Here is a 24,076-nt window from a genome sequence, read left to right as displayed (position 1 = left end):
CCAGTCTTCATTCACTGTCAGAGATCTGATTTTTTTCCCTTTCTGATGGCTCTAGAGAAAAATTTCACGTAAAATTAATTACAAAGACTCGGGGGATACAGGCGGGCCGGGGCTGAGGGGAGCGGGCGGGGCCCTTCCCGCCCTTCCCGCCGCACCCAATCGCCGCCGCTGCCGCCGCCGCCGCCGCCCAATCAGCGCCAAGGGGCGGGGCTGTGGCCTGAGGGGCGGCGGGGCTGTGGCCTGAGGGGCGGCCGCAACTGCAATAAACGCGCGGCTCTCGCTTTTCCGGCGCTTCTCGTAAAACAACGGCTAACGCTAGACTAAAAATAACTTCAACGTGTGCGTCCTTCTGTCTTCCCTTACAACAAGTAACGGTGTAAGAACAGGAAAGGGAAGCTGGCACTGCTTACGTTCTCCCTGGCAATTGCCAAGACCAAAGGAAGAGCAACGGCTTTGTAAAGCCTTGTCTCAGCATGTACCATTACAGGGAAATAAAAAAAATCCACCAAAAAAACCAAGCTCTTGCAAAGCTAATTACATGGATGGGAAGATGTGCCTGTGGCTTGGCTGAAGATAGACTTAAAACTGCCTTGAAAGGGCAGTCCTGTGAAAAGATCATTTAATACAGCACACCAGGTTTTAACCAATAGGATTTTATTCTGTTGGTATCTCAACAAAAAAAATCCAAACAACTGAGGTACAGTACAGAATTGTGACTAAAAAAAATAAATCTTCAAACCATGGTTTGATTTATTGATGTTGGTTAAATAACATAGTTTGAGATTATTGTAAAGCAGAAGACATGCATTCCACTACTCCTTTTCATCTTCAAGAAAGCAAAAAGACTTTCACCTGGCCAAGCATGTTATTTTCAGGAAGTCACAAGTACAATGTCACTGTTACCAGCAGGGCTGGCTAGCACACTACCAGCTACCCTGAGAACTCCACCAGCCCTTTCTCCCATTTGAAACGAAGTTCTGGTCTTTGAGGGCACAGACTATTTGCTCCCTTGCATAAAGGAGCTCACACCTCATTGTTTTGACAGCTTGCCCCTGTTCTGTTCAAGTGCCTGAACTCTGACCACAGCACATCCAATCAGATTCGACCCCCAAACCAGAAAAGCAGGGATATAATAATGCCTACAGTATCAAGGAGTAGTATCTGGCACAGTACTTGGCTATACTGTTTACCTTAAATTTCAGGGAATGTCAATTAAGGCTGATTATCAACATATTTTATCCTCCCAGTAATAGAGTGCTCATAAAATTGGGTAATTGTTTCCCATGTTCATGTCCAGTTTAGATAAAATCAGTTCTCATCCAGCTAAAGACACACTGCAAATCAGGGACAGTGATCACTTGTTGCAGCTGGAGTATTCCATTGTGCATCACTGCTCATTCTGCTGCCCTTCTGTCACAGCAGACACCCCACCTTGGCCCTTGTTCACGTCGCTGATACACGCCCACAGTCCGTCCACCGACTCCTTCCACAGTGTCACCTCAAAAACAGAGCAGGAACAGCTTTCAGCTTTAAACACATCCTGTTTCCCCTTTTCTTGTAGCTACCACAGCTTGGATTTGGTGATAGCCTGTAGTCATATGAGGAGAGTATGAATTGTCATACCCCACAAAATCAAGTTCAGCCTGCATTTCTGCCCTCCAGTAAGGACTCAGAATGCAGTGCTAATTTTCCAAAGGTTAGGGTCTTCCTGCCCTCTTGATTAATCAGAAGAAAAAATGTCCCCATTGCAGCAAAGGAGACTGTACAACAGCCTTGTGTTAAACATGTGACAACAGTCTCATCTCAGCTCCTCTGGAAACAGGCTGCACAGGGGTAAAAGCCAAGGCAGCAGTACTCACTTTGTTGTCTCCTCCAGACACTGCAAGGATATTGGCAGTGATGGACCAGCTCACGTGCCAGACAACATCATTGAACTTGTGCAGCAGCTTTGGTGACCAGGAGTTTCCAGAAGCATCATCACACGTCCAGATAAACACTCGGCCATCCTGCAAAAGCACAGAGACCAAGCTGGCTGGGAACAAGAAACAACTCTGATTTGCCCTTGGAGCTACACTTCCAAATCACAGCTCAGACACCACCCCTTGATGTGTCTGCATGGTTTTGTGCTCAGCACAGCAAGGGGGCTGTCTCCTTGCTATATATAAACTCAAGGCAGGAGTATAGCTCTGATGAGAAAATCTACCAACAATAACTTGCAAATACCAGAGAAGAGCCCCCAAAATTCATATGTATCAGCTTAAATACTTCTCCAGAATGTGATTTTATTTTCCAGTTGCATGGCAGGAGCTCACTAAGTAGTCTTCTTGTTATAAAAAAAAAAGATAGCATGTACAGATTAGCAGCAAGAACACAACAGTCAATATGAAGACTGAGGACATCAGAGCTGATTAAGAATGCCAGTTATTAGAAAACAATATTTTTAGAAGGAAGTTCAGTAAATCTGATCCCAGAACACTAAATTAAAATATTAGTTGGAAGGTTTTCCACCTAGTGAGACCATCCTGCCCATGATTTTCAAAACAGAAGTCAGCCTTTGCTATAGAGGCACACTCACACATAAACCTTTGTCCAGAAATGCTTCTATTTGGCTTCTGAGCCTGGAAGGATCAAGAATCAAAGGCTCTTATGCAGAGACCCAGGTATAGCAAAGGATTTCCAAGAGGTCATGTTACATCAGCTCTACCCCTAAAATTCCTTTACTAGAGAAACATGGAAGGAAGCACATGGAAGTGAGCACAAGTGCCTGCCTCTGTCACTCCAAGGAAACCTCACCTGTGAGCAGCTAGCAATGGTGCTGGTTGGCAAACCTATGGATGGAGCCCAGGCCACGTCTCGTACCCAGTCGCTGTGAGCCTCTAGCTTCTGCTCTTCTTTCCACTGACCCTCTTCTTCCCTGAAAACACAACTATATAGTCAGAAGGGTAACAGCAGCTTCCTTCATCATCTCACGCCCTGCTCAGGAAGGCTTTGGATTGTAGCATTCAGTCCTTGCTCATCAATACAACACAAAGCACAAGTGTTCCCCACTTCTCCAAAAATCCCTACAGCTTGAACTGACCTCCCCCGTTCCAGGGGACAGAAAGCAGCACAGGCAAAGAGGTTCTGACCTTCAGTTACTGTCAGATATCTGCTATGACCAAAGCAGTAACCAAAGACTATTAGAAAGCCACCCTTGCATCACTAAGTTTCCATTTTTGAAACATGTCTCAAAAACAGTAATTCAAAGATGATACAATAGGGATGCTGAAAATATTACTTGAGATACTAACAGGGACACTCAAAGCCTAAAGTGTCAGGTTTTATCTGGTGACATGGCACTTACTTCCAGATCTTGACCAGGTTGTCACAGCCACCAGATGCAAATCTTTTGATGTAGTTCGGCTTTTGACTGGAGGGTTGTTCTATAAGGCTCCCTGGTACAACAGCAGGAGCCCAGCTAACTGCATTACATCCAATCTAGTTAATGAAAAACATCCATGTTAAGAATTGCCTACTTTAATTAACTAAGATAGATAGATAGATAGAGAGATAGATAGAGAGATAGATAGAGAGATAGATAGAGAGATAGATAGAGAGATAGATAGAGAGATAGAGAGATAGAGAGATAGAGAGATAGAGAGATAGAGAGATAGATAGAGAGATAGATAGAGAGATAGATAGATAGAGAGATAGATAGATAGAGAGATAGATAGATAGAGAGATAGATAGATAGAGAGATAGATAGAGAGATAGAGAGATAGAGAGATAGAGAGATAGAGAGATGATAGAGAGATAGATAGAGAGATGCTCCTGAGGGGGCAAAGAACACATAGCATACTCTCTATTGAGAGTGGGGAATAAGCCCATCTTAGAAAAACTGAAGTCTTGCACAGTGCTGGATGAATATCGGATGAATAAGAAATCCAGGTACAGCCTAGCCTCGCTAAGGCACTTACTCAGAAAGCCTGAGGTAGCTAAGGGTATTTGCACACAAAATAGTCCATTAGATTATAGAGATTATGATGTGTAAATAGGGGAGACAGAGACAGAAACTGCAAGGACAAAAGGCACACACAGTTGCTAAGATTTAGGAACACAGGAGAAGGAACTTTTGGTCCTAAGCTGAATTTCTTTCTACTGGGGGCCACTGCCATTAGCTTATTACATTCTGCTTAACAAAAATCTCCACAATTTGGGGAAAAACAGGAGTCCACAGTTTTTCCAGCTGGTGCAGGTTGTTCTTAGGATCAAGGCTGTTTCTTACCAGGTAACTTTCGGCACTGTGTTTAACAATAATGACCAATAAATAGGCATTGCCAGTGCTGTTTAGTGAACTTCATCATATCTCCATTTTAATGACTAAGAAGTACACCTGCCTACTCTGGATGAACTTAAACTATTCTTGGTTCTGGATGTTTCACATAATTTCACTGCATTTCAGTATTTATCTAGTCAAGTCTCTGAGGCATCACCTCAGTGTTATCTGTAGCACTGGGAACTCTGGGCTGCTCCAAAGGACCAGACTCACCGTGTGTGCATTGCTGATCTTTTTGACTTCCCACTGCCCATCACCCGTGTAGCTCAACAAGGAAATGGCCCCATCAGAGCTCCCACAGGCCAGAATCAATCCATAGTCGTGTGGTGCCCAGCAGACAGAATTCACTGGGAAGGGCGAGACAGACCAGATTACAGCACAGGGACTACCTAAAACTGACTGACCAATTCACTGACTGGTACCAGTGGCACAGACTCCAAAAGCAAGTGGCTTTGAAAGCTGAGAATGAGTCAAATTTCAGCAAAAGCCAGCCAATTAGCATTGTTCACTGAGTAACAGATCTGCATTGGGAGGGTAAATCATCTGAACAAAACAGTTTCCTTTTTAAAACAAAATACAGCATGATACATGTATTTTTTCTTACTGGAAACAGTATTTTCCTCAAGAATTCAGTTCCCTGCCATCTTTATTTGAAAGCTGACTTATTTGTATAACAACATCTATGGACACATGGTATGAATCAGTTATCCAGCAGTATGACCTTAGGAAAATGTCCTGTTAGCGCTGAACAGATTTACTCTCTCTTTGGTTTTTATCCTTTTTGACAGAACCTCTTGTCCTTAGCACTAACAGATCTACTTCAGTCTTACCCAAATCCCCTCATCGCCCCAGTCTCCCTTCCCAGCTCCACTCTCCATACCTGAAGAATCGTGTCCCGTGTACTCGTAGGTCTTCTCCCAAGTGCCATTTTCTTCCTTCCAGATAATAACCTTCCTGTCATAGGAACAGGAAGCCAAGATATTCCCATACATAGGATGAGCCCAGGCAACCTGCCACACAGGACCTTCATGCCTGCAAGAAACAACATCCTTTGAACAAGCTGAGAGAAACCCCTTACAGCTGCAGCGGCCTCACAGATGACTGCTGTGAATCGCTGTTCTGGGAGGGATTAGAGCTCTGACATGAGGAATGGGTAATGCCAGGAAGGCAATGTTAGCACCCTGACACAGGGCTCTCACTGTTGCAGAAAACAATTCCAACTTGTATTAGTACATTTTACTTCTTGAAAATCACAGGTGCAAAGTACTAAATGAATGACCAAGCCCCACTGTGTTTCCCACTGGGGCTCCGTCCCCACCCCAGCTCTGAGAAGTTGTTCAGCACAGTCTTGGAGGAGTTCACCCTGGAATTCGACCTGCACTTTGTGCTGCCCAAGAGCAAAAGGACAAAGCATCAAGATTTTGCCCTGATTAACCTCTCCTGTTGTGACAGCTCACCCCCTCAGGTCTGCAATGAGGATCTGCCCCCCGTTGCGGACATCGAAGATCTTCACGGATCGGTCTGAGGAGCAGGTCGCCAGGCGCGTGCCGTAGTAATCCATCTGTGCATCGTGCTGCAAGAGAGCAGGGAGAGCTGTGCTCAACTCAGCCCGCTGACTGACCCCACTGCAGCACAGCCACCCCACGCCCTACACCGCGGGGTCCCAACAGTGCTTTAAACAATCCAGACGTGCCACAGAAACAATTGCTTTCCCCAGCTGCTTCTCCAATCACTATACAAACGTTACACAGAAGGAATCCAGGAAATTCTGAACAGCAATCCACAGCATTTTCATGACAGGGAATTAGGCTGCTGACTAGTTTTGTCAGTGAGCAGTGACCAGTTATGTATTTCTGTTTCTTAAAATGTAAAGTGGATGTAAAAATACTGCTCTTAATTCTATTTGCAACTTCATTATCACTGAACCACAGAATCTTTAAGGCAGGAAAGGACCTCCAAGGTCACTGACTACAGCCTTCGACCTTTATTTTACTACAGCCTTTGATTAGAACTTGTCACTAGACCAGAGCACTGGCTATCACATCCAGTCATTTCCTGAACACCTTCAGGGATGGTGACTACACCACCTCCCTGGACAGCCCTTTCCAATGCTTGATAGCCTTTTCCATGAAGAAATTCTTCCTGAAGAACTAGGCTCACCTAACTGGGCTCCTTCCTACAGCAAATTACAAACTACTCCCAGAAACATCCACGTAAAGGAAAACCATTTTTATCAGCCGAAGTTCTGTACCAGCAAATATACACATATCTCTAGTATTTCACAGAAACGGGCAGAAACAAGCCCACGCATGTAAATTAAGATTTTAAATAATTTCCCACTTTCCTCCGAGCCAAGTTTTCCTCTCCACACAGTATAAAATGACAAGATCAGGATTTCAGACAGCATTCTGCATCCAACACTCCACGCGTGTGCTCGGGCACATCCGTGCCGCCCTCGGTGCTCACGGAGAGCCCCCGAGCCGCTGTCAGCGCAGCCGCGGCACCGGGCGGAGCAGCTCCCCGCCACACTTACGATCATGTCCTCGTGGGACGTGTCCACGGTGTTAATGACCGACACCTGCGGGGAGAAGGAACAGAACGAGCTCATCGCACCAACACGAGGCCCGCGGTCCCGGGAGCCCCAGTCCATCCCCGGCCGCCCAGCCGAGCCCGGTGCCCCGTGTGCCGTGCCCGCTGTACCCTGTGCCCCGGAGGCCGCACCCGGCTGCGTTCGGGCCCCGCACCGGAACGCCGCCGGCTCCCCCCCGCCCCGGCCCCCCGGCCCCCCGGCCCCGTCCCGGCCCCGTCCCCGCTCGCCCCCGCCTCACCATGGCGATGGCGGCGGCCCCGCGCTGCTCCCGGCCCGGCCTCTGCCCGCGCGCTCAGACGTGGCACGCCGGTCCGCGCACAACCGGCCCCGCCGCGCCCCGCCCGCCTGCGACGACGTTCCGCTCGTGCCGGGTTCCGGGGCGGCCGCTGCCTTCGTTGGGCAGGGAGAGGGCGAGGGGCGGGAGCGGGGACTGACCTGTCCTGCCCCGGGCACCCCGAGCCGAGCCCGCCGGGCAGCCAGAGGCACCGCCCGGGCCCGGACAGAACCCTTTATCGGCAGGGGCCGCCGCCCCGGCCCCAAAGCCGTCTGGCCCGGCTCCTCCCGCCGCCTCGGGGCCGCCCGGCACGGCACGGAGCGGGCGGCGACCCCGGGCCCCGCAGAGCCCTCCGCCATGGCCAACGTCTCCTACCACATCTCCAGCCTGCTGGAGAAGATGACCTCCACCGACAAGGACTTCAGGTGTGGCGGCGCGGCACGGGCCGGGCCCTGCGGGCGGCAGCCAGCCGCGTCGGGGCCGGGGAGGAGGGAGGGGGCTGCCCAGAGACGGGCCCTTCCAGGCCAGGAGCGGGTGTGCAGGAGACCTGAGATTTGCATCAGATTTAGTTATGTCACTTACAAGGTTTCAAATTGACCGTGTCGTAGCTGAGGGGGGAAGGTAGAAAAGCCAACGGTGCTACCTCCCCTTGCCTAGATTGGTGCTTGATGAAAGTAGAAGAGGGAATAAATCTGGGCAGCTGGAATTCAAGTTGTTATTTGTTTTGTGAATAATGAACATCGTAGCAGAAATGCTTCTAATTTGTTTTGATCATTTGTGAGATAGTCAGTGCATTAAAAAGGTTGAGTAGACCCCCGTGTCCCTAGGTGATGGATGCTGCACATACTGGCTCTGCTCAGGCTGCTTGGAGAACTTTTTCTGTGTGATGGGAGGATGTGCCTCCCTAACAGGACTGAGGAGCTTTTATTTCTTTGTTTATGTCAGCAGAAAAGTTGACATCTTTTTAGGGTTAGGCAGATGGCTCGATGTATAAGGCATTCTATAAAAAGTAATTAAAACTGAATGTATGAAAGATTTCAGTCCTGAGCATATTGTTTTCTCAGTACCAGCCTGGAAGGTAATGTTTGGGCCAGACTTGGTATTTTGACATGTAAGAGAGGGGTTAGTAATAGCCTAAAAGGAGGTTGGATTTTGTAGAAGTTGCTGATGTTCTCAGATGTTAAAACAGGTACTTTATAAAGAAGTCTGGGATGGAGCAGTTGTACAAACAGTTTGTTCAAAGAATTTACAGTTAACACTCAGAGGAGATGTGCCCAACGCCTGGCACATGTCATGTCATAGAGGTATTGCAGGGCCACTTTCCCCCAGCACATGGCCAAACATGATCTGTCATAGGACCAAGTTTCTCTTGTTCCCCTCTCACAGATGGATCTGTGTGTGGGATCCCAAGGTCCTGGGGCAGGATGGCAGTAGGCAGCGAGTCCAAAGCTGGATGTGTTGCCGCAGAAGGCTCTGTTCAGCCTGTGGCCATAATTGGTCATGCTGGTTTGACACAGCTGCAGAGTGCAGCTGAAGAGCTCTTGCAGAATCAGAAAGAGATTGCACATTAACATCTTAGGGCACATCACTACCGTTTTCTCACTCTGGATTTCAGGCTGGCTGTGGAACACCACAGCAGTCCCTTGTTCCAGATGGACCTCGTTGCTGCTCAGGAATGGGCTTGCAGATTGAAGCCTCAAACCATGAGGTGTACATGAGAGTTCTTATGTGCTGAATGAGTGACATCAGAGACTAATTTAAATAGGAGCTGTCATTCTGTAACAAGAGAGAAGGACTTTGTGGTTCCTGTTAGAAATCCATTCTGTGCAGGGCTAACACTGGAAAGCAGCTAACACATGATATCCACACTAAGATTTCTTAGAACCTCAGACTCCTCTCCCAGCACCTTTTGCACTTTCCGTTCCTGGGAAAATAGATATTTTCCAGAATTTTTCAATATCCATTTTGTCCCTGTTAGAAAATTGTCAGTTGGGTCTTTGTTTTTCTTTCTAATCTGGAGTGATAAATACTCGATTGGTTTTGCTCACTGCAATCTAAATATAGCATAGTGCACTTCTGAGATGTAGTTTGCATGGAGTCATGGCTTTTTTTTTCATTTTTGAAAGTGATAGGGTTTGTCTATGTGTGGGGTCATACTATCAGTGGTAAGTTAGCCAGAAAGAACAGAGCTCGGTGCATTCTTAGACCCCAGACTGCTTTTCCTAGGCCAGGTAAAAAATTGGTGAAAAAACCTATCATGATTTTTGTCTGGCATAGTTAACCATGTTCATTTAGTCACTGAGAAAAAATACACGTGCTGAGTGCCACTTTTAGAGTTTTTGTTTACCTGACCCCAGTTAAGTAGTTATCTACTTGTAAGATAGTAATTTTCCTTTTTTCTTTGGACAGTGTTGTAAGTTAATCTTTGTTTTCATACAAGCACCAGTTGCCAAGTTCTGTCCCAGGTGATGCAAAGGTGATGCATTTGTGTCTGCACTTCAGCCAATCCACTTTTTCCTTATGTCCTTTCAGGTTTATGGCCACCAATGACCTGATGATGGAACTGCAGAAAGATTCAATAAAACTAGATGAAGACAGTGAGAAAAAAGTTGTGAAAATGCTTTTGAAATTGCTGGAGGACAAAAATGGGGAAGTACAGAACCTTGCTGTCAAGTGGTAAGAGCCTAGGCAGTAATAACCATGTTCCCTGGCACTGATAAAGCCATCACAGATGGCAGAGAGTGTGTGAGAGCAGAACCTGGCCCTTGACATCTCCCTCAAAGCTCCTTTGGAAGGGATTTTGCCCTCTCTTGCAGGCACTGCACTTTCTGTCTCTGCAGATACAAGGAGTGAGCACACAGATACCTCTCCAGCAGCAAGGGATGATTTTGCAAGTACTTCAGTGTTCCTGTTATAAAACTTAGCACACAGAAGGCCAATCCCTAAGATTTTATTTCTTCAGAGAGAAACACAATTTAAAATTTTGGTCATCAAGCTCTTGACCTCTCTCAGGCTTTGAAATCCAGTGCTGAATTTCTCCATTGCTCTTTGATAGCAATGGTACTAAATATGTACCCTATGGTACCACCTTTTGGGCTTTAATTTCAGGTTTAATTTTTAATTTCAGATCCAAATCCTTCTCTTCAAGGGAGTTTTCATTAAGCTTTATAATGTACTTGGATTTTTCCCTGCCTGGACTTTGAGTGCAGCCTGTGTTGTTACTTTGCCTGTGACCATGCCCATATTTCTTTAATCCAAATGAACAAAAGCAGTAGGTTCCTCTGTTAGTGAATTCTCTGATAAAGGGATCCTGCTGCTGACATGTTCTTTCCCATCTCTTTCCCCAGCATGGCTAAGTGGGCGTGTTCAGTCTAGAAATGCCATTGAATGGCTCAGTTCACCCCAGGGCTCCAGAAAGGTGGGCCATTTAAAGACAGCTTTGGGTTCCTCTATCTTTTCCTGCTGTGGATCCTCTTTATATTCCCTTCTTTTCAACCACGTGCTGCTTCTATCCCTGTTCCCTATTATCTTTGGCTTTTTCTTTTTGATTCCCACTGTCCTGACTTTTTTTGGCCCTGCTCCTGTCTCTGCCTGCTTTGGGTTGGTTTATTCTGGGCTTTAAAGCAAAACACTTTGGGCACTGAGCAGAGGACCAACTTCTCAACTTCTTTGCTTGTTTATCTCTGGTTGTATCTGCAGTACATACTCTGCAGTCTTTCATCCATCCAGAGTGTGATAAAGAGGAGGCCTCAATGTGGAACTGGGAGTATTTCCTTTCTGTGCCTAAGGAGGTGCTTAGAGCGGAATGTCAGTCATTCCCAGATAGGTGGCCAGGATCTTTAAGGAGCAGTGTGAGTCTGAAGGACATGGACAGTTGGATTAGGCCTTCATCCTGACTGGCTTCTCCTCCTGCAGCCTGGGCCCACTGGTTGGCAAAGTGAAGGAGTACCAGGTGGAGACCATCGTGGACACGCTCTGTGTGAACATGCTGTCGGACAAGGAGCAGCTGCGGGATATCTCCAGCATTGGCCTCAAAACTGTTATTTCTGAGCTGCCACCAGCTGCCACAGGTACACTGACTGTCCCCATTTGTCACTGAGGAACAGAGAGTCCCAGCCTTTGGCAAATGGGGGAAAAGGTAGAGTCCAGAGCCTAAAAGTTACTGATTCTTTACTCACTTGCCAGAGGACAATCTGTGAAATCAGGAGGAGGAACAGTAAAGCTGAGGTACCAATGGGATGAAAGATGGAGTGAAATGAAAACTTGAGCTGTATTTGGAGCTATGCATCAGCTTTTCAGGGGATACTTGAGGCTCCCAGTGACAGGATTATCCTCTGCAGCCATGTCATTATTCTGTCCTGATTAGATCTCCCAGTGGTGATTTCTTTTTTCAGTGTACAAGGGAGTGAATAGTTCCTAGCAGCAAAAAGACTCCTTGTTAGCTGACAGCAGGGACAAATATCTCTCTCTCTCACAGGTTCCACCATGACAGCAAATGTGTGCAAAAAGATCACAGCCCAGCTGACAGGAGCCATTGGCAAGCAGGAGGATGTGTCTGTGCAGTTGGAAGCTCTTGACATCCTGTCAGATATGCTAAGCAGGTACGAGAGGATTTCCTTCTGGCAGCTGTGCATAGAAGGGGGCTGCAGGGATGTGTCTGCTTTTGATTTCTTTGTTTCCCTAATCCTATTTCTGGGACTTAAAAATACAGGGTTTGGTTGGCTGCTCCTAGGGAATATCTGGGTAGAGCAGGTCCCCAGCAGGGATGAGAGATAACATGCTGAGCCTTTCTGTGCTTGGGAATGGCAGTGCCTCTGGTGATGGATCCCACAGAAGCTTAGCTCACACAAACATGGAAGGGTGAGGGCAGAGCAGGGAGGTTTATTTTAGCACTATGAGCCCATCCTACATGCTTTTTTTTTTTCCTGGCTGCCTCTTTCTCTTGTTGCATAAGTCAGAGTGACAGTGTCGTATGTCATCTGCATGCAGGAAATTATTAGCACACCCTTGAGTCATCCAGAAGGACACAGTCAAAAACTCCTCCATGATGGAGACAAATAAGCTCTCCCTGTGTTTACAGACCAAGTCAGTGTTCAGACCCAAATGACAAACCCAGCCTTGTCTGGCACAGCTGGGTCCATGGGGGTGCCACCACCTCCTGCACATCAGCAGCTGCGTGTGTGATTTCTGCTCCTAGCCCTTAGAAAGGCTTTCGAGTGAAAACTCCAACGCTCTGAGGTGACACCAAAGAAAGAGATAAAGCTATTGTAATAGATCTCTCAGGAGGGTTTAATCATCAAGAAATTCCATAATGAATAGCTGGGGATACAGAGAAAACAGAGGGTTTTATCCCTGGGGGCTGGGGGCAGGGCAAAAGGGGATAACCAGTGAGAAACAACAACTAAACAACTAATGACTAACAACTGTGAGAGCTATTAACCAGGGCTTCTGCCCCACGGTGGCAAGCTGTATCTTAAGGGCTCTCTTCTTTCCAAGGGAGAACAGCCACATTTCTGCCAGATCCCTGGCCACTACACTTCTCCTCCCCCTTCCCACAACTTGCATGAAGTCTCCACAGCTGAAGGATTTTTAGATTTGTACAGCCAGGAGGGCTTTTTTCTGAGCCTTTGCCTTTCTCCTTGTGCCTTGTTCTGTTCACTGCAGGTTGGGGGGAACACTCTACTCATTCCATTCCTCCATCCTGACCTGCCTGCTGCCCCAGCTGACGAGCCCCAGGCTGGCAGTACGTAAACGAGCCATCATTGCCTTGGGGCACCTGGTCTTGACCTGCAGTGGAAACATCTTCTCAGAGCTTACAGAGCATCTGCTGGCAGAGCTGAAGAGGAACGAGTCTACATCTACCACCAGGACGTACATTCAGTGTGTGGCTGGCATCAGCAGGCAGGCTGGGCACCGCATAGGTAGGATGAGCAGCTTGAAATGGTGCTGGGAAATGTACATGCATTTTAGAGCAGCTCCTCTTAATGGTAAAAGAAAAGTACTCATTGTTCTTAATGTATTAGTGGCTTGTGATCCCCTCTGTGGTTCTGGTCTGGTTCTCTGATCTCCACTGGGAAAGAAGACACCAGAGTATCACTTTGGCTGCCCTTTGTTATGTGATTAAGATCTTCCCCTCAAGATCTTGCAGCACTTCCCTGGTTTGAATTAACACCTCTATGAACTAGGTCAGTGGATTCACCCCCTTCTAAATGACAGAGGGGATGGCCACATATTGCATTACTTGTCTGAAAGACCTGCCAGAGTCGAGATTAGGTCCTAACAGATCTCTAATCATAGCTCTTACCGTGACTGAAGTGCCAACAAGGGGCTGCAGAGCAGGTTTTACTGGGCTGCTGGCTCCTTGCCCATGAGGTCTGGGGCAGGAATGGTCTGCCTGGCACAGGAAGGAAGTGGCAGGTGGCTGAGCTGTCAGCTGCCCAGGTGAGTGAAGGCTAGAATTGCTTTCCATTGCTGCTTGCTTTGTTTTTCCCAGGAGAACACCTGGAGAAGATAATTCCTCTGATTGTTCAGTACTGTAACGTGGATGATGACGAGCTTCGAGAGTATTGTTTCCAGGCCTTTGAGTCCTTTGTGAGAAGGTGTGTGCCCTTGGGGAATGCCTCTGCACCATCCAGTGCATCCGTGTCCTCCTGGTGTAAATATCCATATGTTCAGCATCCTCAAGGGAGAGCCTTCCTGCAAGTATTGCTGCTGGGAAGCCAGTTGACATATGAAATGTCATCTGCACATGCAGAGTTGGACAGGAATCGTGAGCTGCTTTACATCAGCATGCGAGGCTGTCCGTCTGTATTGGTTTTGCAGGAGTGGGAGTTTTCCCAGTCCTTCAGTGTTCCTTAGCCAGAGGGAACTGCCTCACTCCTGGTTCATGAAGGGAGCTGAAGGCAGGTGAAGGGGTTGGGCAGAAGAGATGCTGAGCTGCAGCTCTCCTGTTGTTTGGTCAAACATTTGGTCCAAACATGCTTGGAAAAGGAGCCCTGCAGAGCTGCTGAGGTGTTCTCCCAGGAAGGGAGGATTCAACCAGGGTGTGTATGTGTGAATTGACACATATGGGTAACCAAGGCCCACCATCAAACCACAGCTGAAATGCCAACAGTAGGTTTATTTCATTACCTTGCTAATAACACTGGGTGACAGACACATGGGGACACAGGCTCTGTTAGGCTTTGTTATCCCAGCTGAAAGAAGAGCAAGGGGGCTCACTGCCTGCCTCACTCTAACAAAAGGCTTCCTGCATGTCTGTGAGAAGAATGTATTACTCTCCACAGGAATTGTACTCCTGAAAACATGCAGAGGATGAACATTAGGTATAATAAATGGAGTTTTCCCACACTGACATCTTTAGCATTCCCAGCTGCAAGGTCACATTGAGCAAAACTATTTCCTCGTCTTCTCCAAATCTTCTGCTTTTAACTCAGTCCTCCAAACATGGTGAAGGCAATTGATTTATTTATTTGTCCTAATAAAAATTATTGCATCCTCCCCATAGGGCAATGTGGCCTTGCTTCATGCACAGCAGGAAGGAGCATCTTTTGTTTAACTCATGTTGTCAAAATATTCTCATGGTCTGTGAAGCACTTTGTGATCCTTTTGAGAGTAATAGTATTATTTGCATATTATTTGGATATTTAAAGTTTAGTCTCTGATTAACTCTTAAAATTTTCATTTGTGATAGGTGCCCAAAGGAAATGGACCCTCACATCTCGAGTGTGATGGGACTGTGTTTGAAGTACATTACCTTTGACCCAAACTACAATTATGATAATGAGGAGGAAGAGGAAGAGATGATGGAAACTGAAAATGGGGAGGATGAAGAGCAAGGTGCCTGCTTGTGAGGATGGCTGTGCTCAGCAGAACACGGGGTTAACATTTTTCCCGTTCCTGCTTTCTCCTCCTGGAGAGGGCAGCTCTGAGGATTAAGTGATCCTTTAGCTCCACTTTTCTCATAATGCTGCACCTTGTTTCCCCTTGTGTTGTTTCTAGAAAGTGACGATGAGTACAGTGACGATGACGACATCAGCTGGAAGGTCCGCAGGGCTGCGGCCAAGTGCCTGGAGGCCATTGTCAGCAGCAGGCACGATCTCCTGCAGGACTTCTACAGAACTCTCTCCCCAGCCTTGATAAGCAGGTTCAAAGAGAGGGAGGAGAATGTCAAAGCTGACATCTTCAATGCTTACATCTCCTTGCTGAAGCAAACACTGCCTACCCAGAGCTGGCTGCACTCTTCCGATGCCTCTGGCAAGGATGATGTTCCCCTGACAATGCTTCAGAACCAGGTGTGTGAGCAGGTGGCAGCTGGGTTAAATTGCAAAGCAATGAGAAGTTTGCACCTTGAGAATGTGGCTAGCTGAAGGAGCCCTGGGGCAGGCATCTAGAGGGCCCCAGATCCAGAGGGTTGGCTGTTTACTGGCCCAGGACAAGAGTGCTGGCACAGCACAGGAGCGTGGGGGTACAGCCAGCACTGCCCCTCCACCAGCCCTGGTATGTGTGCAAGCTGAGGCAGGGTGGCTTCTGGGTGAAGTGTGTGGCTGGTGCCTTACTGCAGCTGTTGCTCAGGAAACTAACTGAACAAACTGTGGTAGAAATGTACCAGAGTGAGCCTCTGAGAGCAGCTGGGATGGCTGAGGCGTGCCCTTCTCATTTGCTTGTGCAAACTGCAGGTTCCCAACATCATCAAGGCCTTGCATAAGCAGCTCAAAGAAAAGAGCATCAAATCAAGACAGGGTTGTTTCAGCCTTCTGACAGAATTGGCCAGTGTTCTTCCTGGCTGCCTGGCAGATCACGTACCTGCACTTATCCCTGGTAAGCTTATCTGTGGTCTGGGGTGAAGCAGCAGGGTGGCAAAAATCTGTTCTGAACATGTGCTTCTTGCCTGTGTGTTCCAGTTTTATTCCTGTGAGTTACTGTGCTCAGCATTAGGACAAACACATGACGTTCTGCTCTGTGCTGAACAGCTCCCAGATGAATTCTGGCTTCTGCACTGAAAGCCAGGATGAAAACCTCAAGTTCATTTCCTCAGTACCCTGACAAGATGCTATTGGGAGGGCCTATTCCAGCCTCCTCTGAAGGCAGCTGGAATTGTGCTGTTACCACACTGAGATCAGAAATACAAATGCCATTTCTTTTTGCAAGATGCAACGGCATTTAAAAAAATTCTTTATATTGACTGATTCTTTAATCTGCACCACCACATTTTTCTCTAAGCTCTTTGGCCTGTGGGCTTATGAAGCATCCCACCATTGGAAGGCTCAGGTCCTGCCTTTGCTTTTGGTGTGATTGTATAGTGAATATGAGAAAAGTCTCCTGTGATTGTCCCTGGCTGGATCCATGAACCTCCTTCTTTGGGAATAATATGACATTGTCTATTTTCTTCTGCACAGGTATTGTTTTCTCCTTGGCGGATAAATCCAGCTCCTCCAATATGCGGATTGACACGCTGTCCTTCCTCCACGTCCTTCTCTGCAACCACCAGCCAGAGGTATTTCACCCTCATGTCAAAGCCCTGCTGCCTTCTGTTGTGACCTGTATTGGAGACCCCTTTTATAAGATCACATCAGAAGCTCTGCTGGTCACTCAGCAGCTTGTGAAAGTTATCAGGCCTTTGGACAAGCCTTACACCTTTGATGCCAAGCCCTATGTGAAGGATCTTTTCCCTGGTACTCTGAAGCGGCTGAAGGCAGCTGACATCGACCAGGAGGTGAAGGAACGTGCCATCTCCTGCATGGGACAAATCATTTACAACTTGGGAGACCATTTAAGCACTGACCTCCAGCCAACCTTGAAGATATTTCTGGAGAGGCTCAAAAATGAAATCACCAGACTGACAACAGTCAAAGCATTAACCTTAATTGCTAGTTCTCCACTTAAAATAGATTTGAGACCCATCCTAGGGGAAGGTCTCCCCATTCTAGCTTCCTTCTTGAGAAAGAATCAACGTGCCTTGAAACTGAGCACTCTGAATGCTCTGGACATCCTGGTGAAGAACTACAGCGACAGCCTCAAGCCTGCCATGATTGAGGCTGTGCTAACAGAGCTCCCTGTCTTAATTACTGAGAATGACATGCACGTGTCCCAGGTGACCATCATGTTCCTCACGACTTTGGCCAAGGTCTATCCATCCTGTATCTCCAAGATCAGCAGCTCTGTCCTTGCTGAAATCTTTCAGCTTGTCCACTCACCTTTGCTTCAAGGAGGGGCCCTGAATGCCATCATCGACTTCTTCCAGGCACTGGTGCTGACAAAGACAGCTACTGTGGGTTACTCGGAGCTGATGAAGCAGCTGACAGCGCCCGTTTACTCCTCGGCTTCGGCCGGGGCCTCGCTGCCGTTGCACAAGCAGGCGTATCACTCCATCGCAAAGTGTGTGGCAGCCCTGTCCTCAGCCTGCCCGAAGGAAGCCCCTGCAACAGTGAACCAGTTTGTCCAGGATGTGAAAAGTCCCAAGTCCAGCCCTGCTGTTCAAGTGCTGGCTTTCCTCTTCCTGGCAGAGGTGGGCCGCAGCACGAACCTCAGTGCCCAGAGGGAGCTCAGAACCGTCATCCTGGACGCGTTCGCTTCCCCCAGCGAGGAGGTGAAATCCGCCGCCTCCTACGCGCTGGGGAACGTCAGCGCTGGCAACCTGAAGGAGTACCTGCCCTTCATGCTGAAGGAGATCGGAAGCCAGCCCAAGCGACAGTACCTGCTGCTGCACTCCCTGAAGGAAGTCATCAGCTCCTCCCCAGCTGACAGCCTCACACCTTACGTGGAGGATATCTGGGCTCTGCTCTTCAAGCACTGTGAGTGCACAGAGGAAGGGACACGCAACGTGGTGGCAGAATGCCTGGGGAAGCTGACTTTGGTGAACCCTGCTGAGCTGCTGCCCCGGCTGAGGAAACAGCTGTCAGCAGGTAATGGGTAGGGCAATGGCCAGAGTGGGGAGATGCTGCCTTTTGATGGAAATTCGTTTTGTAAACTGCTTGTGGGTACAACAGGGAGCAAAGCCAGTTGAGAGGAGAGCAGGTAACAAGATGGATCTCTCTGCAAGGGGGATCAGAGGAGCACTGGTCCCCACAAGAGCAGGAGGGTGCTGGGAACAGGGACTACACAAGGAGATGGTGCAGGAGCAGATTCAAACACAGAGTTGATAAGAAGAATCCTCTACTCCCTTATCTCTGTAACACGTGAAACAGGACCAAGGGCAGAATATGTACTGGACAGTTCCAGCAGTGATTTTCTTTCTTGATTTTTCACTGTTTTTCTTCCCTTCTTCATTGCAGGCTCCCCACATGCCCGGAGCACCGTGGTCACTGCCATCAAATTCACGATTACAGACCATCCTCAGCCCATTGATGCTCTCCTGAAAGGCTGCATAGGTAGGCTGGTTTGGACAGGGGTGGGAGCTGGGGGCATGAGAGGTTGGGTGTTGTTAGAAGCTCAGGGATTTTCCACTTCTGTATGAACCTCATCTAGTCCAGTTAGTTTTTATCAGTGTTTCTCAGCTTTTGGGTTTAAACAGAAATGCTGTACTGTGATTCTTTGCTAAATGCATTGATGCCTCACTCTTGCCCATGTTCCATTGTTTTTAAGTTCTTTCTGCATTTAAACTCAGAATTCCCCACAAAAAGGATCTTCAAAAGTATAGCCTACATGAGTGTTTGATGTCCAGGGAGCCCATACATGATCTGCTGTATAAAACTGGCCATTCTGTTTCAGAGAACTTTGACCAGATGGGACTTAAGCAAGAAAAATCCCCCACAACTTCCTTGAATTACAAAGCTTCTGATTTGACTTTAGGGTGAGGTAGCTTGAGTCACACTGTTTGTTTTTATGCCCAAATGCAGGATAGTCATGTTTCTTTACTGTATCCCAAATGGAGGGAGAGAAAGCATCTTAAATGGTTCTGACAGACTGTGCCACTAGTTATTTTGCCATAAATGCTCTCATAACCAGCCTCTGAAAAACACCCCAATATACTTTTAAAATACTGTAAAAATATTGCAACCTATTGGCTGCAGGATTGACTGATGTGTTCTTATTTTACAGGTGACTTCTTAAAAACTCTGCAAGATCCAGACCTGAACGTTCGCCGTGTGGCTTTAGCCCTGTTTAATTCTGCTGCTCACAACAAGCCTTCTTTAATCCGGGATTTACTGAACACAGTCCTACCCAGCCTGTACAATGAAACCAAAGTGCGAAGGGACCTCATCCGGGAGGTAACTGGGCTCAGCTGGGTGCCACACGGTGACTCAGCAGCCTGTCATGCCCAGATGGAGCTGTTGCTCTGCTCTTTGGTGACAGTTGTACTGTTTGTTGTGGTTCAGGTAGAGATGGGGCCATTCAAGCACACAGTGGACGACGGCCTTGATGTGAGGAAAGCTGCTTTTGAGTGCATGTACACCCTGCTGGAAAGCTGCCTGGACCGGCTGGACATCTATGACTACCTGAACCACGTGGAGGATGGGCTGAAAGATCATTATGACATTCGGGTAGGTGCTGTGCCCTGACTGATGTCATTTTCTCTGTGGGGCCTGGGCTGCCATCAGGTTGTGTGTGCCCACAGCCCCAGGCTGCTGCAGAGTCCCCAGGGCTGTCGGACCTTTGCACAGTTGCAGCACTGCACACACCTGGGCCAGCTGCAGCTCCAGCCCCCTGGCTCCCAGGGCTGTGTTTCCAGCTCTTAGCAGAGCCCCATGCACAAATGCAGAGGAACTCACGATACAGCCAGGCCTGTCAGCAGAGCTGGGTACCACAGAGAGCCAACAGCAGTTTATCTCCCCTCCTGGCAGATGCTGACGTTCATCATGCTGGCGCGGCTCTCGGTGCTCTGCCCCAGCGCTGTGCTGCAGCGGCTCGAGCGGCTGATCGAGCCCCTCCGGGCAACCTGCTCCACAAAGGTAAGAGCAGGACCATGCAAGGGCCCGGGCTGGGGCTCTGCTCCTGGCCTTCTCCCTCAGTGCTGCTGAGCCACCTACTTCCCTCACTTCCCCAGCTGGAAAATACTCTGCTGGTCTTTGTTACTGTGTTGGTTCTGTGCCTGTACTGCGCTTTTCTAAATGCCAGCTAGAAATGGGGTTTTGGATTTGCAGGTGAAAGCCGGTTCAGTGAAGCAGGAGTTTGAGAAGCAGGATGAGCTGAAGCGCTCAGCCATGCGGGCAGTGGCTGCTCTCCTGACCATCCCTGAGGTGGAAAAAAGCCCAGCAATGGCTGAGTTTTCATCCCAGATCAGATCCAGTCCTGAAATGGCATCACTTTTTGAGAGCATTCAGAAAGATTCTGCTTCCCTCCCCACCTCAGAGTCAATGGATGTGAGCTAAGATGTTTTTCCCCACTACCCTGCTGCCCCTGGGATGCCCCAGCCAGACACCAGCTGCATGGGGAAGATCAAATGCCGTTCAGCTGCTCTCCTGCCACAGCCAAGTCCAAGTTCCTGGGCAGCCACAGGAGAAACTGGGGATGGTGTGAAATGTGACAGCTGGACATGACTGGCCTGATCCAGCAGCACTCCTATCAGACACCTCAGAATTGGAATGAGACCTGAGGTCAGGAATACAGCCTCGTATAGGAGAGGGGCTGGAAGATGATTATTCCATTTTTTCAGTCAGTCAGTTTTAAGGAGTGCACAAAACAATTGCAGTTGTGGTCACATGAACAATGGAAATTACTTCCTCAAATTCTCCTTACCACAGTACAAAGGCTTTTTAATCACTGCACATGCACTTTCTACCTTAAACTGCCCAAGAATGTATTTAGTGTTTAACTAAAAAACATGGCTAAAAACTGGAAGCCATGTCTTTATTAATGGGTTCATCCCACAGGCCTTTTGGGAAAAACTTGCACGTGCCAAGCTGCAGAGGCTGCACAGGGCAGGGGGGGTTACCTGACACCCCCAGCCTCCTCCTGGGGCTTCAGTTTGGCATTTGGGCAATATGAAACTTTGTTGCTTGGCTTTCCTATTTATAGTTTTGACTGCAAAATACCTCAACCGTCTTCCCCGAGGGATGATTAGTGACTGTTTCAGTGACAAATCCTGCTTAAAGCTTTGCTTTGCACTAACACTGGCTTCTCTCTCCCCTTGGAGCACCTTGGTGTCAGTGTCACCAGCTATAAGGGTCTACTGGTCCTGGTCACACACCAGCAGCAGCACCAGTGGTCAGTGTCAGGAGCCAGGGGTGCAAGCACACAGCCCAGAGCGGCTGCTGTGCTCAAATCCTGCTTCATGCAAGAGAAAATGCCTTAAGAGACGAAGGTTCTGACAGCTAACTGGAGGATGAGGCCATCATGACACACTGCTCTAGCCATGAACTGCTCTGTGCTTTCTTTTCTCTTTTGACAGAGTGGTTGATGTGAATAGTATTTATAGTGCTGTGTGAAAGGGTATCTGTTGTCTGGGTGGTATAGAAAATAAAATACACTTGTGAAGCTGTGTTCCCTGAGTTCACTGACCATCACCATGACACTGCTCCTTGAGTGTCCCTGAGAGCAGAGCCCTGGAGCCAGACACAGGCTGCTGCCCCTCCCCTGCCCATGCAAAACAGCACCCGAGTTGGACTGACACTTTATTAAATACACCTGTGCTGCAGAGGCTGCTACTCGTTCTCCTCGCTGCGCAGTCTGGCGTTGGGGTTGGTGATCTTGATGGCGAGCTGTGCGGCTCTCTCCACAATGACCTTCCTGTTCTTCGAGGACACGTTGTGGGCAATCTCTGCACAGTACGACCTGTTGGAGACAGACAGTGCTGAGCTTGGCTCTGGCAGCACCCAGAGCCAAGGCAAAGCCCTCTGGAGCCATCCCACCATGGGAAAGCGTTGGAGCTTTCCTGCCAGCAGTACTTGGACACAGCTGAGCATGGGGGCACCACTGCATGGGCACTGAACCATGACTGCCACCGCTCACCAAGCCTGACTCGCCTGGCCTGAAGCAGGAGCTCCCCTCCAGAACAGCTCAGCCATTCTTGTGAATGACTCAGTCAGAGGTAGTGGTTAATTATTGCTCTTACTACTTTATACTGAAAACAAGCACTGGGGAAGACTTGTACCCAGGTCTGACCCAGAGCCCCAGTTCTGACCCTGGTTACCAGCCTGGCACAGCCTTGCTCACCACTGTTGTATCTTTGCCAAGGGGATGAGATTGTCAGCCCCAAGGCCTCTCTGTGCCCCCACCCTCCAGTGGCATTGAGGGAATTGTGATGGCATCTGTGCCCTCAAAGGCAGTCACTTCCCTCATTTCACCCTGACCATGCCACCTCTCCCAGGTGTGAGTACAGGCCCCACACACTCACTTGTTGCTCATCATCAGCACTTCCAGCTCTTTCACATTGTGGACCAGGAACTTTCTGAAGCCTGTGGGCAGCATGTGTTTTGTCTTCTTATTGCTGCCATAGCCAATGTTGGGCATCAGGATCTGCCCCTTGAAGCGCCGGCGCACTCTGTTGTCGATGCCTCTGGGTTTGCGCCAGTTGCGCTGCACAAATGCAGAGAACAGTTACAAAACGAGACTCCCCTGCACACAGCTGGCCTGAAGGCTGCACACACTGACCTCTCCCTGCCCTGCTGGGCTTTCCTTCACCACCTACACCAAAGGCACCCCAAAAGGTCTTGTCACTGGGAGCCTGCAGCAACTCCTCACCTTGATCTTGACATAGCGGTCGGACTGGTGCCGGATGAACTTCTTGGTTCTCTTCTTGACGATCTTAGGCTTCACGAGAGGCCTGAGGGCAGGCATGGTGGCTGCGGGACAGAGTGGGGTGAGCGAGGGGCATGGCCAAGGCGCGGTGCAGCTACCCGGGCAATACGTGTCGCAGACTGCCTTCCCCCGCGGGCCACAGCAGGCCGGTGAGGGAATGGGTCTTCATCTGCTGAGGCTCTGCCTCCCGCCTCCGAAACTGGCAGAGCACTGGGAGCTCTCCAGATGCGATCCTGGGAGGTGGTGTGTTGTCATCCCCGCGGCCCTGCGATGCTCCTGCCCGGAGCCCGGCGCACCGGACAGCGACCGAGACCCTCCGGCTCCGCCCGCCCACGCTTCAGAGGCCCCGGCCCGGCTCGTGGACCGAGCGCTGCCCCGGGAGCGCGACCGAGGCGGCCCCGCCGCCCGGGAAGGGGCATGGCTGAGGCTGCTGAGGCCCCAGCACCGCCCATCCGGGGTCGCCCCGGCAGGCAGAGGACCGGCCCCGGCCCGCGGGGGCCGCTTTCCGCGCCCCGGGGAAAAGATGCGGCGGAGGAAAAGAGAAAGGGAAGGAGCCGGTCCGTGCCAGAAGCGCCGGGGGCCGGATGGCCCCGATGGCCGCGGATGGCGCGGCCGGGACTCACCGGTGCCGATGGCGCGTCCACCGCGGGCCCTGCCGAAAGAGGGAGGCGCCCCCCGCGCAAGCGCTTATGGGACACGCGGGAGGTCCTGGCAGGGGTGTGTGGCGCCGCGGCCGCGCACACACGGCACCAGGCGCCGGCGAGGCGGTGCGGAGGTCAGGCCGCCGCCGCAGCGAGGTGGCACCGGGCAGGGAGGTTCAGTCCAGCGGGGGCGCCCAGATCGGTGCTTCCCGCCCAGTGCCACGAACAGCGTGCCTGCTATGAGGCTGGCAGGACCTGGTGGCGTCACACCGCCGGCCTGTGCTCGCCAGCCACTTCCGCCAGTACGAGCGGGCGGGCAGGCGCCGCCTGGCGGCGTGGCGGAGCCGATTGCGGCGGGTCCTGGCCCGTCAGGACATCCCCCGGCCCCGGGAACAGCGCGGCGCTGCCCGAGGGTCCCGAGAGCGGCTCCAGCTCCCCGGAGCCAGAACCCACCCCGGGCCCGCTCCTGCCGGAGCGACACGGGGCCCGGCCCTGGATGAGACTGGGAATGCAGCAGTAGGTGGTACTGGTGGGTACTGGGGAAGCGCCAGGGCCGGGCAGGGTCCGCTCCCCCTCAG

At 49.8% G+C, this 24,076-nt stretch overlaps 3 protein-coding genes and 1 non-coding gene across 5 annotated transcripts; 1 reads left to right on the top strand and 3 right to left on the bottom strand.

Moving 5' to 3' along the window:
* Nucleotides 1-637: 637 nt before the first annotated feature.
* SEC13 (SEC13 homolog, nuclear pore and COPII component) lies at nucleotides 638-7,257 on the bottom strand. Its single transcript, XM_086845831.1, has 9 exons — nucleotides 7,144-7,257; nucleotides 6,849-6,893; nucleotides 5,773-5,888; nucleotides 5,196-5,347; nucleotides 4,529-4,662; nucleotides 3,344-3,477; nucleotides 2,794-2,914; nucleotides 1,860-2,006; nucleotides 638-1,498 (listed from the first exon to the last, which is right to left on the bottom strand). Exons 1-9 carry the CDS (start codon nucleotides 7,144-7,146, stop codon nucleotides 1,388-1,390), a joined length of 963 nt encoding a protein of 320 aa, XP_086701957.1. The 5' UTR covers nucleotides 7,147-7,257; the 3' UTR covers nucleotides 638-1,387.
* On the top strand, nucleotides 7,234-21,594 carry LOC111934908 (cullin-associated NEDD8-dissociated protein 1-like). 2 transcript variants are annotated; one of them, XM_086845824.1, is made up of 15 exons: nucleotides 7,234-7,604; nucleotides 9,712-9,855; nucleotides 11,095-11,249; nucleotides 11,657-11,780; nucleotides 12,844-13,100; nucleotides 13,673-13,778; nucleotides 14,873-15,018; nucleotides 15,181-15,473; nucleotides 15,858-15,999; nucleotides 16,578-18,083; nucleotides 18,453-18,548; nucleotides 19,219-19,388; nucleotides 19,497-19,661; nucleotides 19,962-20,069; nucleotides 20,262-21,594. In XM_086845824.1, the coding sequence occupies exons 1-15, from the start codon at nucleotides 7,537-7,539 to the stop codon at nucleotides 20,487-20,489; spliced, it is 3,708 nt and encodes a 1,235-aa protein (XP_086701950.1). In that variant the 5' UTR covers nucleotides 7,234-7,536; the 3' UTR covers nucleotides 20,490-21,594. The 2 variants fall into 2 exon arrangements, with proteins under 2 accessions (XP_086701950.1, XP_023790821.2); XM_023935053.2 differs by lacking the exon at nucleotides 7,234-7,604 and adding an exon at nucleotides 10,527-10,597 and having other exon boundaries at nucleotides 9,768-9,855.
* A 124-nt stretch (nucleotides 21,595-21,718) lies between these two features.
* Nucleotides 21,719-23,754, bottom strand: RPL32 (ribosomal protein L32). Its single transcript, XM_086845835.1, has 4 exons — nucleotides 23,481-23,754; nucleotides 22,801-22,901; nucleotides 22,454-22,635; nucleotides 21,719-21,891 (listed from the first exon to the last, which is right to left on the bottom strand). Exons 2-4 carry the CDS (start codon nucleotides 22,894-22,896, stop codon nucleotides 21,762-21,764), a joined length of 408 nt encoding a protein of 135 aa, XP_086701961.1. The 5' UTR covers nucleotides 22,897-22,901; nucleotides 23,481-23,754; the 3' UTR covers nucleotides 21,719-21,761.
* Nucleotides 22,965-23,100, bottom strand: LOC111935352 (small nucleolar RNA SNORA7). Its single transcript, XR_002867657.1, has one exon. It is a non-coding gene; the product is annotated as a small nucleolar RNA SNORA7 (small nucleolar RNA).
* Nucleotides 23,755-24,076: the final 322 nt, after the last annotated feature.

This window comes from Cyanistes caeruleus, chromosome 11 (genome assembly GCF_971803275.1).
Source record: "Cyanistes caeruleus chromosome 11, bCyaCae1.hap1.1, whole genome shotgun sequence".
Classification (NCBI taxonomy): Eukaryota; Metazoa; Chordata; class Aves; order Passeriformes; family Paridae; genus Cyanistes; species Cyanistes caeruleus.
Note: the sequence above shows the minus strand (reverse complement) of the source record. Positions and strands in the feature narration are given on the sequence as shown.